The sequence below is a fragment of the Ornithorhynchus anatinus genome, chromosome 2 (genome assembly GCF_004115215.2).
Source record: "Ornithorhynchus anatinus isolate Pmale09 chromosome 2, mOrnAna1.pri.v4, whole genome shotgun sequence".
Taxonomy (NCBI): Eukaryota; Metazoa; Chordata; class Mammalia; order Monotremata; family Ornithorhynchidae; genus Ornithorhynchus; species Ornithorhynchus anatinus.
Genome location: NC_041729.1, coordinates 25,003,487 through 25,018,277, shown reverse-complemented (window position 1 = coordinate 25,018,277; position 14,791 = coordinate 25,003,487). Strand labels below are relative to the sequence as shown.

At 53.6% G+C, this 14,791-nt stretch overlaps 2 protein-coding genes across 5 annotated transcripts in view; one reads left to right on the top strand and one right to left on the bottom strand.

Annotated features, from left to right (window-relative positions):
* FAM83G (family with sequence similarity 83 member G) overlaps positions 1–9,112 on the top strand; it is a 47,337-nt gene extending 38,225 nt beyond the window's left edge. For both annotated transcript variants that reach the window (XM_039910691.1, XM_029056928.2), the window contains exon 6: positions 8,564–9,112. In XM_039910691.1, coding sequence (XP_039766625.1) covers positions 8,564–9,013 — 450 coding nt within the window. In that variant the 3' untranslated portion in view covers positions 9,014–9,112. The remainder of the gene's footprint in view (positions 1–8,563) is intronic.
* SLC5A10 (solute carrier family 5 member 10) overlaps positions 1–14,791 on the bottom strand; it is a 144,581-nt gene that overhangs the window by 96,892 nt on the left and 32,898 nt on the right. For all 3 annotated transcript variants that reach the window (XM_039910692.1, XM_029056952.2, XM_029056944.2), the window contains 3 exons: positions 13,458–13,538; positions 9,261–9,466; positions 1,473–1,608 (listed from right to left, as the gene is read on the bottom strand). In XM_039910692.1, coding sequence (XP_039766626.1) covers positions 1,473–1,608; positions 9,261–9,466; positions 13,458–13,538 — 423 coding nt within the window. The remainder of the gene's footprint in view (positions 1–1,472; positions 1,609–9,260; positions 9,467–13,457; positions 13,539–14,791) is intronic.

Here is a 14,791-nt window from a genome sequence, read left to right as displayed (position 1 = left end):
ATGGGGGTGGCTGGATAGAGACAGTTGTTGGGAGAATTGGCTCACAGACCTCTAGATCAGATCCCATTCCAACTCCCATTTGATAGAAAAGATTAACCTGCATGGTGACCTCTACTCCACCTTTCAAGAGAATTGTGTGTTAGACTGTCCATCCAGCCTGCTACCCAGCAAGTCCCAGGCCCAGAGTTGGCCCTGGATTTTTGTTTTCTTTCTTAAGATACATGTTAAGCCTTTACTCTGTACCAAGCACTGTATTAAGCACTGGGGTAGATACAAGCTAATCGGGTTAGACACAGTCCCTGTCCCCCATGGGGCTCACAGTCTAAGGAGAAGAACTGAGGCCTCATTTTACAGGTGAGGAAACCAAGGCACAGATCAGGGAAATGACTTGCCCATGATCACACAGCAGACAAGTGGCGGAGCCAGGATTAGAATCCAGGTCTCCGACTCCCAGGCCCGGGCTCTTTCCACTAGACCACGTTGCTGGCTCTAACTGGGAGGAGTTGCCAATGTGGGAAAAGAGCTCAGAAACTCCGAGACCAAATGTTGTGGGCTCCATTCCATCCAGAGGCACCAAGAAAAGTCCTAGTAAAATCCCAGCCTGTTCCGAAAGCGGAAGCTATCGGGAACCACCCACCTTATGCTTCATGCCTGGAACCAAAGCCCAGGGTATTAAGTAAATCTCTCATATCCACTTGTCTGTTTGGTAGGCTTTAGAGTAAGAGGAAACTGCCCAGGTGAGTGATAAGAGTTGATCTCTCTCTCTCTCATACATACACACACAATGCCCCTGAACATGGAGAGGGAAGAGACTGAAAAACCAGAATATAGAACTTCCTTCCTAAAAAGGGCCAAATAGAGCTGGTTGAAGGGCAGTCTGGACATGCCAGGGAGGGATGAGGGGGGCACCCCAGTGCTGGCTTCTGCTGTAGTGGAGCTCTAGTGGAGGTGCGTGGAGCAGAAATTCCCTCCCGGGAGAACCGAGAGGGCTGGGGCCTACGTGGGAGATGGGAGGAAGGAGACATGAGGCCTTGGGGGCTCCTGGTCCGTATTAGCCGGCTGTCCACAGGGAACAGGAGACTCCTGCCCCAAGCCCTCTCTCCACTCCCTTCAGCATGGGGAGGGGGCAGCACTCGAGATGACCAGCCTGGCGCATCCCCAGGAGCCCTCCCTTCTCCTCGGCCTACCACCACCCACTCGGCCCGGAGAGCAGAGAACACGGCCTGGGAGTAGCCAAGACAAACCCACTGCTGTCCGTGTCCCTCTCACCAAGCTCACACCCGAGCACCGACAGGCCCCCGCTCACCAGCCCCTTCACCGGGGAGCCTGGCAGGGTGGGACTCTTCTGCCTCTGCCCTTTTGAGATCAGGCGAGGAGGCCAAGCAGGAGAACAGCATAGGTGCAGAGCAGCCGCGTGGGCAATACCGGTCGGCCAGGACCGAGCCAGAGGGCCCCGGCCCGCTGAGCCTTACCTGGGTAGAGGGCCCGGCTAATCATTCCCGGCATGATGATGAGGACCATGGGCAGCATCTTTAGGTAGCTGGCAAAGATGGACCCCCCTTTGGCGTGGTTTAGGTCCTTGGCCGAGAGAGATCTTTGGACGATAACCTGAAAGGAAATGAGGAGAGTGCGGCATTTGGATATAATAATAACGGTGACATTCGTTAAGCGCTTACTATGTGCAAAGCACCGTTCTAAGTGCTGGGGGACAAAGGTGATCAGGTTGTCCCACGTGGGGCTCACAGTTTTAATCTCCATTTTACAGATGAGGGAACTGAGGCACAGAGAAGTGAAGTGACTCACCCAAAGTCACACAGCTGGAAAGCGGCGGAGCTGGGATTAGAACCCATGACCCCTGACTCCCAAGGGTTTAATATCCATGGTTAAAAGGAGCTAAATGCTAAGGATGTTTGGGTTGGGTTTTTTTTAAGTGCTTCTATGTGCCAGGGACTGTACTAAACGCTGGGGTAGATACAAGATAATTAGGATGGACACAGTCCATATCCTACATGGGGCTCTCAGTCTTAATCCCCATTTTACAGATAAGGGAACCGAAGCACAGAGAAGTTAAGTGGCTTGCCCACGGTCACATAGCAGTCAAGAGGTGGAGCCAGAATTAGAACCCAGGGCCTCTGCCTCCCAGGCCTGAGCTCTTTCAACAGGGCCACACTGCTTCTCAGAGGACAGAAGGGTGGACCTGTCCTGAGATTTTGCCAGCGCTTCTCTTCCCGAGTCTTCGCCGGTCCAGAATGGTAGTGGAGGCGGCAGGCAAGGGCCTCAGAGAGGGCATGGGGCTGAGCTCCTGGCTCTGATCTGATGCCAATTCCAGCGCTAGGGTACCCCATAGCCCAGAGTCTATCTTCTCTGAACCCCCATCCTTCATGCTCCACCCGAGGCTGGGGTAACTCGGGGCCAAGCCTGTCATCAATCGCAGGGCAGTGCAGCCTGATGGCTCTTGGCAAGCAGTAACAGGCTGGCCCTCATTCGGACAAAGTCGGATTCCTCGTGATTCCACTATTCGGCTCTTTAGCCTGAGAGAGAAGGAGAGAGATAGTAAGGAGAGACACTGAAGGAATGTGGCCACAAGCATCTGGGTGAAAAATGTTCACGTCTGGATTCACTCAATCGTATTTATTGAGCACTTACTGTGTGCAGAGCACCTACTAAGCGGCGGATGTGGGGAAGAGCACCACATCTGCCGTAGGTAGAGTTGGAGTGGCGGGAACCAATGCCCTGCAGGATGAGGGTGAGGGAGGGGGGCTTGTCCAATTTTGTTGGTCTTTGACTCTGAAAGGCCTAGGAGCAGACAGCACGAGGGATTTTGGGGGACAAGTAAATCTTGGCTGATGGGTACAGTCACCCTGGCACTCCGGCCCAACTCCGCCTGTAGTTTGACCGACAGGGCCTGGGAATGGAGGTTCCCTCTTGCAGTCACCTTGCTTTCCTAGCACAGCCCAAGATTTTCCTCTCCCTCTGTCCAGAACCGAAGTAAACGCAGACAACTGGGACATCCCCCCACGAAAAGCCTCCGAGCAGTGTGCCCCCAGCCTGCCTCCCTGCCTGCCGTTCCGGTGGCCCTTTTGGCCTTGACCAGTTCTTCAGAGAGTAGCCCCCGGGCTGGGAACAGTATCCCAGAGGCCTGGGTGGCAGCTGGGGCCAGGGTCTGACCCCGTGGCCTTTCCCAAAATATCCAACGTAAAGAGAAGTAGTCTCACATTAAAATCATAAGAGCTGCAGTAGGAGAAGTGTGTGGTCTAGTGGAAAGAGCACGGGACCGGAAACCAGGAAACTAAACCCAAACCCACTAAACCACCCTGGTTTGAAGAAGGTGGTCTGCGGCCTTAAAGAGAGAGGGAGTACCAGGGAGGAGGGAGCTATTAGTATTATTAGTTTAATTATCGGTAGTAGTATTATAATTATTACCTTCCGCTTCGATGTGGATTTGGAGGTGTGGAAAGGGTGAAACCTGAATGGTGTCGTCTCTGAGAATTTTCATTCAGCTGTATTTATTGAACGCTTACTGTGTGCAGAGCACTGTACTGAGTGCTTGGGAGAGTGCAATAGAACAATAAACAGACACATTCCCTGCCTACAACAAGTTTACAGTCTACAGAATGGGGTCCCATTACAGATGACAGGCTTCAGGAGACCCTGAGCAGTGATTTTTGACAGCGTTTAGGAGAGGGGCTTTCTTAGGCCCAAATCTGGCTTTCAGCCGAGCAGGGGTCCCTCTTAACAGCCCCAGATGCTTGCCCCTGTGTGGTTACTGAGGTTAACGGCAGCATGTCAGGGAAGAGAGTGCTGGTAGGGGTTGGTTGAAGATGGAAGGAGACTAAAATGGTTTTGCCCTCAGGTTCTGGTTGGGAGTAAATAAGCTGTGCTCTATTGGTGACCCTGAAACTGAAACCAGGGGCCCCAGGGACCTGTTGCAGTGGGATTTGAAAGGCTTCCAGATCACCACTGTGTTAAGTTCTGGAAAGCAGTGTGGCCCATGCAGGGCAGGGCCTGTGTCCAGCCTGGTTAGTCTATATCTACCCTAGCACTTAAGAACAGCGCTCGGCATATAGCAGGCATTTAACAAAAATCACCAGTTCTTTATTTTTAATTTATAAGTGGCTGTGCCCAGGAAAGGAATATTTAACTGTGGTATTTTTTATGCCCTTACTAAATGCCAAGGACTGTAGTAAGTGCTGGAAAATAATTGTGGTATTAACCGTCACTGAGGGTAGCCAGGAGGAAAGGAGAGGGAAGAATGGAGCCAGGAAAAGAGGCCCGCTGATCTTCCATGGGTCGCCCCATGGAATGCCTCTCGGTCTGCTGCGTGGCGCAACTGGCTGAGAAGAGGCCTGGGGAGGAGAGGGGAAACAGGCAGGTTAGGTAGGACAGTGGCTGGCCTGAGCCTCTCCCACTAGCCCAAGGAGTGTGGTGGCTTTAAAACTCTGTCCCTGGGGCCACCTCCCTGGGAGTTGTGCATATTCTCGTGGGTCCCTGAACAGAGCCTGGCCCCCAAACGTCCAAAGCCAAAAACTTTGATCAGAAGGACCAAGAATCTGAGAGAAGTTCATCTCCAGACTGAAGAACATTGCTTTTCCAACTGTCAGTGTTCAGAACGAACAGGGGCAACCGTCCACGCTGGTTCTCAACTCTCCGAGTTTTTCCTATCCCGAGTCGATTTCAGTAACATTGCCAGTCAGTTGTATTTACTGAGCATTTTCTGGGTGCAGAGCACTCTACCAAGTGCTTGGGAGAGGACAGTATAACAGTAAACAGACACATTCCCTGTCCTCCAGTGAGCTTACAGCCTAGAAGGGGAGACCAGCTTTCCTGAGCCAGGAGGCCAATAACGGCAGCAACGGTGGCCTAGTGGTGGAGCACGGGCCTAGAAGTTGAAAGGACCCGGTTTCTAATCCCGGCTCCTCCACTTGTCTGCTTTGTGACCTTGGACAAGTCACTTAACTTCTCTGTGCCTCAGTTACCTCATCTGCAAAATGGGATTGAGACTATGAGCCTCATGTTGGACATGGGCTGTATCCAACCTGATTAACTTTTATATAACCCAGCACTTAGTACGGTGTCTGGTAAATAATAAGGGCTTAACGATTACCATTACAATAATAATAATGATAATAGCAATAATAATTGTGGTATTCATTAAGCACGTACTACGTACCAATCACTCTGAGAAGCGTTGAGGTAGATACAAGACGACCAGATTGTACACAGTTCCTGTCCCACCCGGGACTCGCGGTAGGAGGGAGAACGGGTTTAGAAACGCCACTTTACAGATGAGAAAACGGAGGCACAGAGAAGTTAAGGGACTTGCCCAAGGTCACACACAGCAGGCAAGAGACAGAGTTGGAATTAGAACCCAGATCCCCTGACTCCCAGGCCTGTGATCTTTCCACTAGGCCAGGTTGCAATGCCCTGAAGAATTCCACTGCAGCATCTCTCCATCCCTATAGCTCTGGAGAAGGGTCTCGGTTTCCTCCACAATGCGGGACCAAACCACCCAGGGGAAACGTGAGTTGACAAGCAGAAGTATGAAGCGGTCACTTTTATGGGAGGACTGGGGACCAAGATCCGGCTCTTCGAGGGAGACCAATGAAAAAAAGGCCTCAGCCAAGAACAGTGCCAAGCACTGTGCCGAGCACCGGGGTAGATACAAGATAATCAGACGGGACGCAGTCCATGTCCCGCATGGGGCCCACAGTCTAAGGGGAGGGGAGTGTTCTAATAATAATAATGATTGTGGTATTTGTTAAGCATTTACTATGTGTCAAGCACTGTTCTAAGCACTGAGGGAGTACAAGATAATCAGGTCCCACGTGGAGCTCACAATCTAAGTAGGGAGAACAGGCACCGAATTCCCATTCTGCAGTTAAGGGGACTGAGACACAGGGAAATTAAGTGACTCGCCCAAGGTCACAACGCAGGTATATGGCAGAGCTGGGATTAGAGCCGAGCCCTCTGACTCCCAGGCCTGCGCTCTCTCCACGAGGCCACACTGCTGTTCTGGGTTCCGTGTCACCCTAGTTGCTAGTCCCTCTGCGACTGAGGTTTCTGTCGTCCTACAGGCGGGCTCCCAAACCCCCTCCTCAGGTGGTCCACGGTCCTGGATCGTGGCCCCGATTGCTGCTGCCGACTGCTTTCCGTCTCCAGGCCGGCTGCTCCTTAGAGAGTTAGATGGGAGTCTTTCAGCCGGAGAGTCCCCTTCCACCCGACCCCCGCCGTTGGTCAAGTCCCTCTGTTTTGGGTCTGCGTGGGCGTTTTGGTGAGGGGAACCTCTCCCAAGAAGCCTGGCAACCACCCTGCCGGGGGCTCAAGACCATATCGTCAGGGGCTGCAGGGCGAAATGAGAGAAAGGAATGCGAAAAGGCGGCCGTCTCCGAGCCGATGGCTGGGCAGACCCTCCTCGGGCTACGTGATTTCACGGAGCTCGGTTCAGCCCGGTGGCACCCGAGGAGGAAATCCCTATCGGTGCCACGGCCCACAGAAACGCCCACAGCAAGGCAGCTTCAGTGGAGGCGGCCGGCGGCGGCAGAGCTGACCCTTGGCTCTAGCTCGGGGTCACCCGGCCGACCGGATCCTGCCCCGTGGAGTAGGTTTGCTGGCAACCAGGAAGCCATCCCCCAAGGCCGGCCGGAGATCCGGGCCCCCTCCCTTCCGCCAACTCCCACGTCCCTGTGTTGGCTTTTGTGCCAAACCGCTGAATGAGGAAATGACTGGGAAATGACAGGCTGACCCAAAAGGTACAGACCAGAGTCCAGAGCTGTATTCACTGGACCGTTGACTCCCAAAAAGCCTCTAAGGTCAAAGGACATTTCTGCTGCCACACTGGCCTCCAGAGGTACTGACCCCACCCCACGTCACTGTCACCCACTTCTATCCTAAAAAGAAGAATTGTGGTATTTGTTAAGCGTTTTCTCTATGCCAGACACCTGGCGGAGGACTGAGAACCAGCAGGGTGTAGTGAGACGCGGCATGGTTTAGTGGCCTGGAAGTCAGGAGATGATGCGTTCTAACCCCGGCTCCGCCACACGTCTGGCGTTTGACCTTGGACAAGCCATTTAACTTCTCTGGGCCTCAGTTACCTCATCTGTAAAATGGGGATTGAGAGTTTGAGCCTTTTGCGGGGCAGGGATTATGTCCAACCTGATTAACTTTTACCTACTTCAGCTTAGAACAGTGCTTGGCACATAGTAAGTGTTTAACATTTACCACAATTATTATTACTATGATGGAAGATACGGTTCTAAGTCTTCTTCCTCCTCAACCCCATCCCCTGAGGGCCCTTAGTAAAGATTCGCGTTACCGACTGACACACCCACTGCTTTCTCCTTCACTCAGGTGAAAGAACAAATATCCAATATCCGCCTGCAGCCAAATAACCTCAGGGTTTCGTGTTAAAGACAAACGTGTGTGCATCGGAATCTCTCTCTCTCTTTAACCCTAGGAAGCAGTGTGGTCTGGTGGAAAGAGCAGAAACCAGGGAGTCAGAGGACCTGGGTTCTAATTCCTGCTCCGTCACGTGCCTGCTGTGTGACCTGGGCCGAGTCACTTCTCTGCGCCTCAGTTTCTTCATCTGTAAAATGGGGGTTCGATACCTGTTCTCCCGCCTACTCAGACTGTGATCCCCAAGTGGGACGGGGACTGGGTCCAACCTGATGACTACCAGATCATCACCCCGGTGCTTTGAATCGTGTTTGACACAACAGGAAGCGCTTAACGAGTATCACAGTTAACAACTCTCCTCCCCACGTCCCGAAATGAAGAGGCAGAGTTTGAAATGCCTTTTGTTTGGACTTCGCTGTTTGCTATTTCTTAAGTTCTGGGCTGATCAACTCAAGATAGGGGTTGGTCTGAGAATCTCTGAACTCCACTCTACTTGTTTCATCAGAGGTAGACTATGGTGCCTCTGGCTATTCTGGGGCCTTGGTAGACTAGTAGAACCCTGTAGGTGTGGGGTCTGGCCTCTGCCTTTAAGGAGCACAAGGACCTAACAGATTTCATCTTCCTGACACATTAGAGAGCTAGAGATGGCCTTGTCGTCAGTTGCTTTGAGAGATTATTTTTCATACTCTTGTTAAATACTATGTGTCAGCCACTGTACTGAGCGCTGGGTTGGACACAGTCCATGACCTAACATGGGGCTCACAGTCTAAGTTGAAGGGAGAACAGGTATTGAATCCCCATTTTACAGATGAGGTAACCGAAGCACAGAGGAGTGAAGTAACTTGCCCAAGGTCCTACAGCAGGCAAGTGGCAGGGCCGAATTAGAACCCAGGCCCATGCCGTTCCCTCCAGGCCACGCTGTTTCCACACGGCTCGTTCCCGTCACCTGACCTTCCCACACCATTCTTTAGAGGGGGAGCTGAGGGGGAGCGCAGAGCATGGCTCGACCCAAGACCCCAGAATAGCCCGAGGTGCCCAATCCGCCAAACCTGGGCCCTTCGGAAAACCAAAGAGGAGGGTTAGCCCGGGTTTGCCAGGCGGAGCACCCGCCAGGCCTCACTCACCGGACGTTGGCTCACCGGCCGTTTCCCACCTTGTTCCCTCCCGGCAGGGGCAGCAGTTCTACTACTACGGAGACAAGCGTCCCCCGCTTGGGAGCAGAGACAAGGACAGCTGCCAGCAGTTGGTGAGGAACCCAGGCCTACCCAAGTACCGGCGGGACGGCGCCCACCCGAGCGACGGCCACCAGCAACCCGCCCAGAAGCCCAGCCCGGCCGTGGCGGGGCAGCGGTACTGGCAGAGTCAGGGTTACTCCGGGACCAAGGGCGGACCCCCCTCCCGCCTCTCGCCGGACGGCGGCCCCCTGAGAGCCGGCAAAAGCCAGGCCCTGGGCTCCCCGGCCGAGAGCAGGACCCTGGACGAGATGAGGACCCCGTTTGGCATCCCTTACTCCAAACTGTCGCAGACCAAGTACCTAAAGAACAAGATGGGAGGAGGCCAGTGGCAATCCCCTGATTCCAGGAGGAGGAACCACGGACCCACGAGCCACAAGGACCTGTAGCGACCCCTCCCCTGCAGGCAAACGTGCTCTCTCTCCCTCTCCCTCTTTCTCTCTCACTTTCTCTCTCTCTTTTGCTCAGACTAGACTCTGATCGTGCAAGTATTCTAGACCATGCTGCTTGGATCGCGGATGACCACGGGGGAAATGCAATTGTGTCGTGCTGGGGAAGGGGGAGGGCGGGTAGAGGGGGCGGGGGGGGGGGGGCGGAGGGAGGGTCAGGGCAAGCCGGGGAGATGTTTACATTTACCTGATCGGTGCACCAGTACCAGGTGGCCAGGACGGTCAAGCCAAACGTCATCCCGGTCCACGGCAGGTCCCCCGCCACGGGATCTCGGAAAAGGTGCATGGCGTCGGGCCGGGGAAGGTGGCACGTGGTGTTGGGGACCACCTTGGCTGGAGTGGCCTTCATGTACGTGGCCTCGAGCTGGTGGTAACCCCCGATCTGGTTAAAAGCTGAAAGGTAAAAGGGGTGGGGGAGGGAGTGGTGGGGGGGAGAGAATGGTGGCCCGGGAGATTTCAGATGCATTTTCTCAGTTCTCCCGTTGAGTCAGCTGGTAGCACCCTCTAATCCTGCAACAGACTTCCTAGTGCATCAAGTCTGGAGTCTTTTCACCCGCCTGCCCCCACCCCCAGCTCTCCCCCGGCGGGGCACACGGGGGAGAGACGGGGCGTGAAAAAACTCAAGTTTTATGATTGTATTTTATTTGTATTTAAAGAAAAAGAAACTATTAAATGAGCATTTTGCACACTGGTACTATTAGATTCCTGTTAACAGGACAGGGGGTGTTTCTGCTGCTCCATCCCGCACCACGGGGCCCTCAGAGGGAAGGTCTCCATTGGTTTGGGAATGGTAAGAAAAAAACATATATTTTTATTGAAAAGGGAGGGCCCCTGGGGGCAGGAGACGGTTAGGTTTCGTGTGTTAAACTGGTGGGCGGAGGAACCCTGGTTAAATTCCAGGCCTGGAGTCTAAGGTATGCTGACAGGGATTGGCAGCTCCTTGAGAGAGGGTTAGGGTGTGGTTGCATAGGCCTGGTGTCTCTCTGTCCCCCTCCCCAGCTTTCCTCCCACCTCAGAGACTTAGCTCAACTTCCACGGCGCTTCCCGGAAGCCCCCTTTCATTTCACCTACCGCCTCACGCCAGCCCCGAGCCGTGCGATCTAAAAGCTGCTCATGACCCTCGGAGACCAGTCTAGTACCGGTCTGCAGCGTCTGGCTTGGGAGACAGATACGCTGTCACCACGGCTAGCATCTCTACGTTTCTAGCCGTGTTGGGAGCGGGGGGTTTGCTGTGGTGGTGGTCAAAACAGGAGCTTGCTGACCCAATTCCTTCTGCCAGGCACATCCCTGAGCTAGTGACCCAGTGTGGCCAGACGGGGCCAAGGGTGAGCCACAGTTGTTCGCTTAGAAAGTCCAGAGCCCTCTGTTTGGCACCCCCCAGGCAGGGTCAGAGACGGATTGGCAGTCCGAGGAGAAGCAGACAGTCCAGCTCAGTGAGCTTGCTAACCCCAATCGCGACCCCAGAACTCTCCTGACAGAGAAGCAAGGCCTTGTTCTGAGACTAAGCCCTCTGGGGGGTTTTTACCCCTTCTGAGCGAGAGCTCGGGTGCTGTCTTCCGAAGGGGCGGGGAGAAAACCTGGAGCCCCTCCTTTGGCCTGCTGGAGCTGGGTTTCTGCCTCTCTGGGAGAATTCCTATCCAGTGGGGTCTTCTCTGACCCCAAGCTCACAAGCAGCCTTTTCTGTCAGCTCAAGTCTGTGTACCCAAACCTTCTTCCTGGAAAGGTCTGCCTGAGCCCAGCAACCTGAGAGAGTTGGGGATTTGGGGGAGAGCAATTCAGAGGATGGGAAGAGATAGGGGATAAGCTTCTATGCCTTTCTCCTGAGGCCAGCAGGGGATTTGGGCACCAAGGACTGCCCCTCGGGAACTGCCTCACGACAGCAGGAATGGGACGGGCAATCAGAATGGATAAAAGGACATCCCAGCGGATCTGGAGGGACCCAGAACAACCCCTAAGGACAGATCCCTAGGGATATTGTTTTAGCCACTAGTTTGGCCCAGAGAGCCAGATTCCGGGCTGACCCTTTGGACATCTAGGCCCCTCCGGGACACCTGTTTCCCAACTTCTCCCTGCTCTCCTTGTGGCTCTGCCCCCCTCCCCAAGCAATATGATTTTTTTTCCTTAACCCTAAGATTGGTAGATCCTTTCCCTCCATTCAGAAGCAGCCAAGGGATTTTATCCTTCCTATCCAGGCCCCTTCCCTTTCAGCTTGGCTGCATGTCAGTCACGCTATCATATTTATTGAGCGCTTACTGTGTGCAGAACACTGTACTAAGCTCTTGGGAGAGAACAATACAATAACAGATTCCTTGCCCACAATGAGCTTGCAGTCTAGAGGCCCTCAGCATGTGGCCCTCATTGGCTTCCCTATTCCCTGCTTCCTTCCCTTTGGAGGCCCTAGGCCTGGGTATTTGAAACGACAGCTGCCCTAAAAGATGCCTGCAGCTGTCTTAGCGAAGCAGGGGTCCCAGCGGAAAGGGCCACTGCTCACCCAAGGTTTTGCCAACATTTTGGTTCCCAAAAAGGGTTAGATGAGACTTCCCTGGGGTTCCGGTTTCTACCTAGTCCAGAATGTGAGCGTATGCGTTCTTGCATGTGCCTGTGGGTAAATGGGAAACCAGGGTAAGAGCTTTGAGGATAGAGGGGATGAAGAACCAGGGGAGCGGCCAGGGAAGATTGGAACCTGAACACTGGCTGTCGGGGCTCAAAGTCACCACCGGAGTAGAATCACAGTTGGCAGACTCAGCCCTTTCTGAGATCACGTGCAATCCTTAGGCGCCATCGATCCCAGTCCAAGCGCCATACTGGACAACCTGTCGTCCCTCTGAGGGCCTCGTTGTGCTGATGTGACCAGAGAGGGTCTGGCCTTTGATCCATCAATCAGTGGTATCTATTGGGCGCTGCCTGCTGCTGTGGCGGAATCTGTCTTTACCTGTTGGTAATTCACACTCAAAAAATGGGAACAGAGCCTATTTTGGGAGGAAGCTGGCTGCCTGCAGGGGCTGGGGTGCTTTATAGGGTACACAGCAATAGTAATGGCAGACGCCCTCAGAACCAGGACTTGAGAGCAAATTCCCCATCCGTAATGGGAAGGAGAAGTAGCCGGCGGCTGAATCTTCCGGCTTCTCCGGCCCGAGCCGAGGCAGATTTGCTGCCATCCAATGGGTTTAGACGGGGAGTGCCCAGTGCCCCTACCAGGATTTTGAAAGAAGAGAGGGAATGCTGGGGTGGCTTTCAGGGGCGTCCCCAGGGGCTTAGGCCGGAGACCAGTCCCAGTAACTGATTCAGGATGTCATGGCTCCCGGAGGCGGGGTGGATTTAGAGCCTCTGGGCAGCAGGGTACAAAGTTGAGACCTGGGGTCTACCAACTCCAGGAATCCTTTGGGAGCCAGCTTGGTCTGGAGGTCCCAGCATCAGGGCAGCCCGCTTCCTCCCCCTCAGCCAGTGGTCCGTGTTACCGTTTTGTGAGGTTTTTGTTTTTGTTTTTTTGTATTGTTTCTGGGGATTATTATTTTTTTAATGGTTGAGAGACATAGGTGGGTTTTTTGCCTCTGAATTGTACCTTTTTCAAAGTCTGTTTCTGGCTCCTGCGTGTAGTAGAACCACAGCAGAGAAATATGCACTGGAAACCCAACTTTTCTTGGGTTAATCGAGCAGTCAGATCCTGGGTCCAAACCGAGGAAGGGTTCTGCTTCTACAGGAGAGCTGGAAGAGGATGAGGCAGAGAAAGTCCGTGAGGACCACTCGCTTTGGCCCTCTTTTAATGGGGGCAGATCGGTTGCAGGTGTTTCCAGTGGGACCACCAGATGTACTGTACTCCGTGACTGTAGACACCACAACTAATTCTTGCTGAGCCAACAGCTGCTGAGCTATTCGGGGGAGAGGACCGTGTTGACTGCCAGTTCTGTTGCTGGCCTTTCCATCTGTATTATCACCTGAATTTGGCTTTGAGTATTTAAAGACCCAGAAAGCAAAAAGATGTATGGCAGAAACCAAACCAATAAAAGACTTGAAATTTACTCAGCCTGCTTGGTTGATGTTATTGTCTTCGCGTGAGAGTCCCTGAAAGGAAAGCTCGCTGAGAAGCAGCTTGACCCGTGGATAGAGCACGGGCCGGGAGTCAGAAGGACCTGGGTTCTAATCCGCGCTCTACCATTTGTCTGCTGTGTCCTTGGGCAAGTCACCTCACTTCTCTGTGCCTCAGTTTCCTCATCTGAAAAATGAGGATGATGACTGTGAGCCCCTTGTGGGACAGGGACTGTGTCCAACCCCGATTTGCTTGTATCCGCCCCAGTTCTTAGGCCAGAGTCTGGCACATAGCGCTAAACAAATACCATAATTTTTCTTATGGCCCTGAGCACGGGGGCCTGAGCCTCCTCCCTACCTTTAATCGCCAAGATGACAGCGCCAATTAGCATGATGAGTGTCTGCAACGCATCCGTATAAATCACAGCGGCTAGTCCCCCTGCAAGAAGAGAGAGCCATGTTGAGGGGTAGGTTCTCCGCCCTGATGGGGGCGGCGGGGGCGGAGGAGGAGCGGGAAGAGGAGCAGGAGAATAAAGGGCGATTGGATGCGAGGGAACAATGAACAAGGAGGGAGGAGGGGGTGTTTATCCCTCTTCTCTTTCTCCTTTCCTGCCGAGGCAAAAGGACCGACCTTGCCCATTAGCCTTCTGCTGCTCTCGTCCCTCCTCATTCACCACGGATCACCCACTCGGCCCCACGTAGGGGGCTGCCCAATAAGAGACCTTAGAGACAACAACGACTGGTCGACACTCAGTATTTCCTTTCTGATTTTATGGCCTAAGAGCAGCTCTATGGGTAGGACGATGGCAGAGGGGAAAAAGAAGATGGAATGGAACCCACTCATCTTCTCTTGCTTCTTTCTCTCATTCACGCACAAACGCCTACACACGAACACCGTACACACCCTCCCCCTTCCTAAAGTTCAGTGATTGGCTATCTTGGCCCTGACCTAAAGACTCCTGATGCTTTCAGTTGCTGGGTTTCAGAGACCTCCCAGGAAACAATCCCATTACATGAGTATGGTCCCAGCGGAACATCCCCCAGACAACACACACCCCCACTTCCTGCCATGTGGCAGCACGGCTCAGTGGAAAGAGCCCGGGCTTGGGAGTCAGGGGTCATGGGCTCGACTCCCGGCTCTGCCACTTGTCAGCTGTGTGACTGTGGGCAAGTCACTTCACTTCTCTGGGCCTCAGTTCCCTCATCTGGAAAATGGGGATTAACTGTGAGCCTCCCGTGGGACAACCTGATTACCCTGTATCTACCCCCGCGCTTAGAACAGTGCTCTGCACATAGAGGTGTGCTTAACAAATATCAACATTATTATGTGGTAATACTGGTGTCCTAGGCCCCTTGTGAGACCACAGGCTTAACCCACAAACTGCAGAAATGCCAACCCAGACCCTGTGGGATCACTTGGGGGCTTCTGGAGGTTTCTCTCACTCTTTCGCTCCTTCAGGAGAACAGCCGACGAAAGGGGACTAAATGGATAATCCAAGAATCCATAAGGAGAAAGAAGGTGCTCTCGAAATGTATGAGCGTGCCTCAGCCCTCCTCCTTCCCCTCCCAGTGCCAAAGGCCCCGAGCAGTTCTAATCCCGACGCCGCCTTTTGCTGATGTGTGTGACTTTGGGAAAGTCACTGGACTTCTCTGGGCCTTAGTTACCTCATCTGTAAAATGGGGGTTAAGACC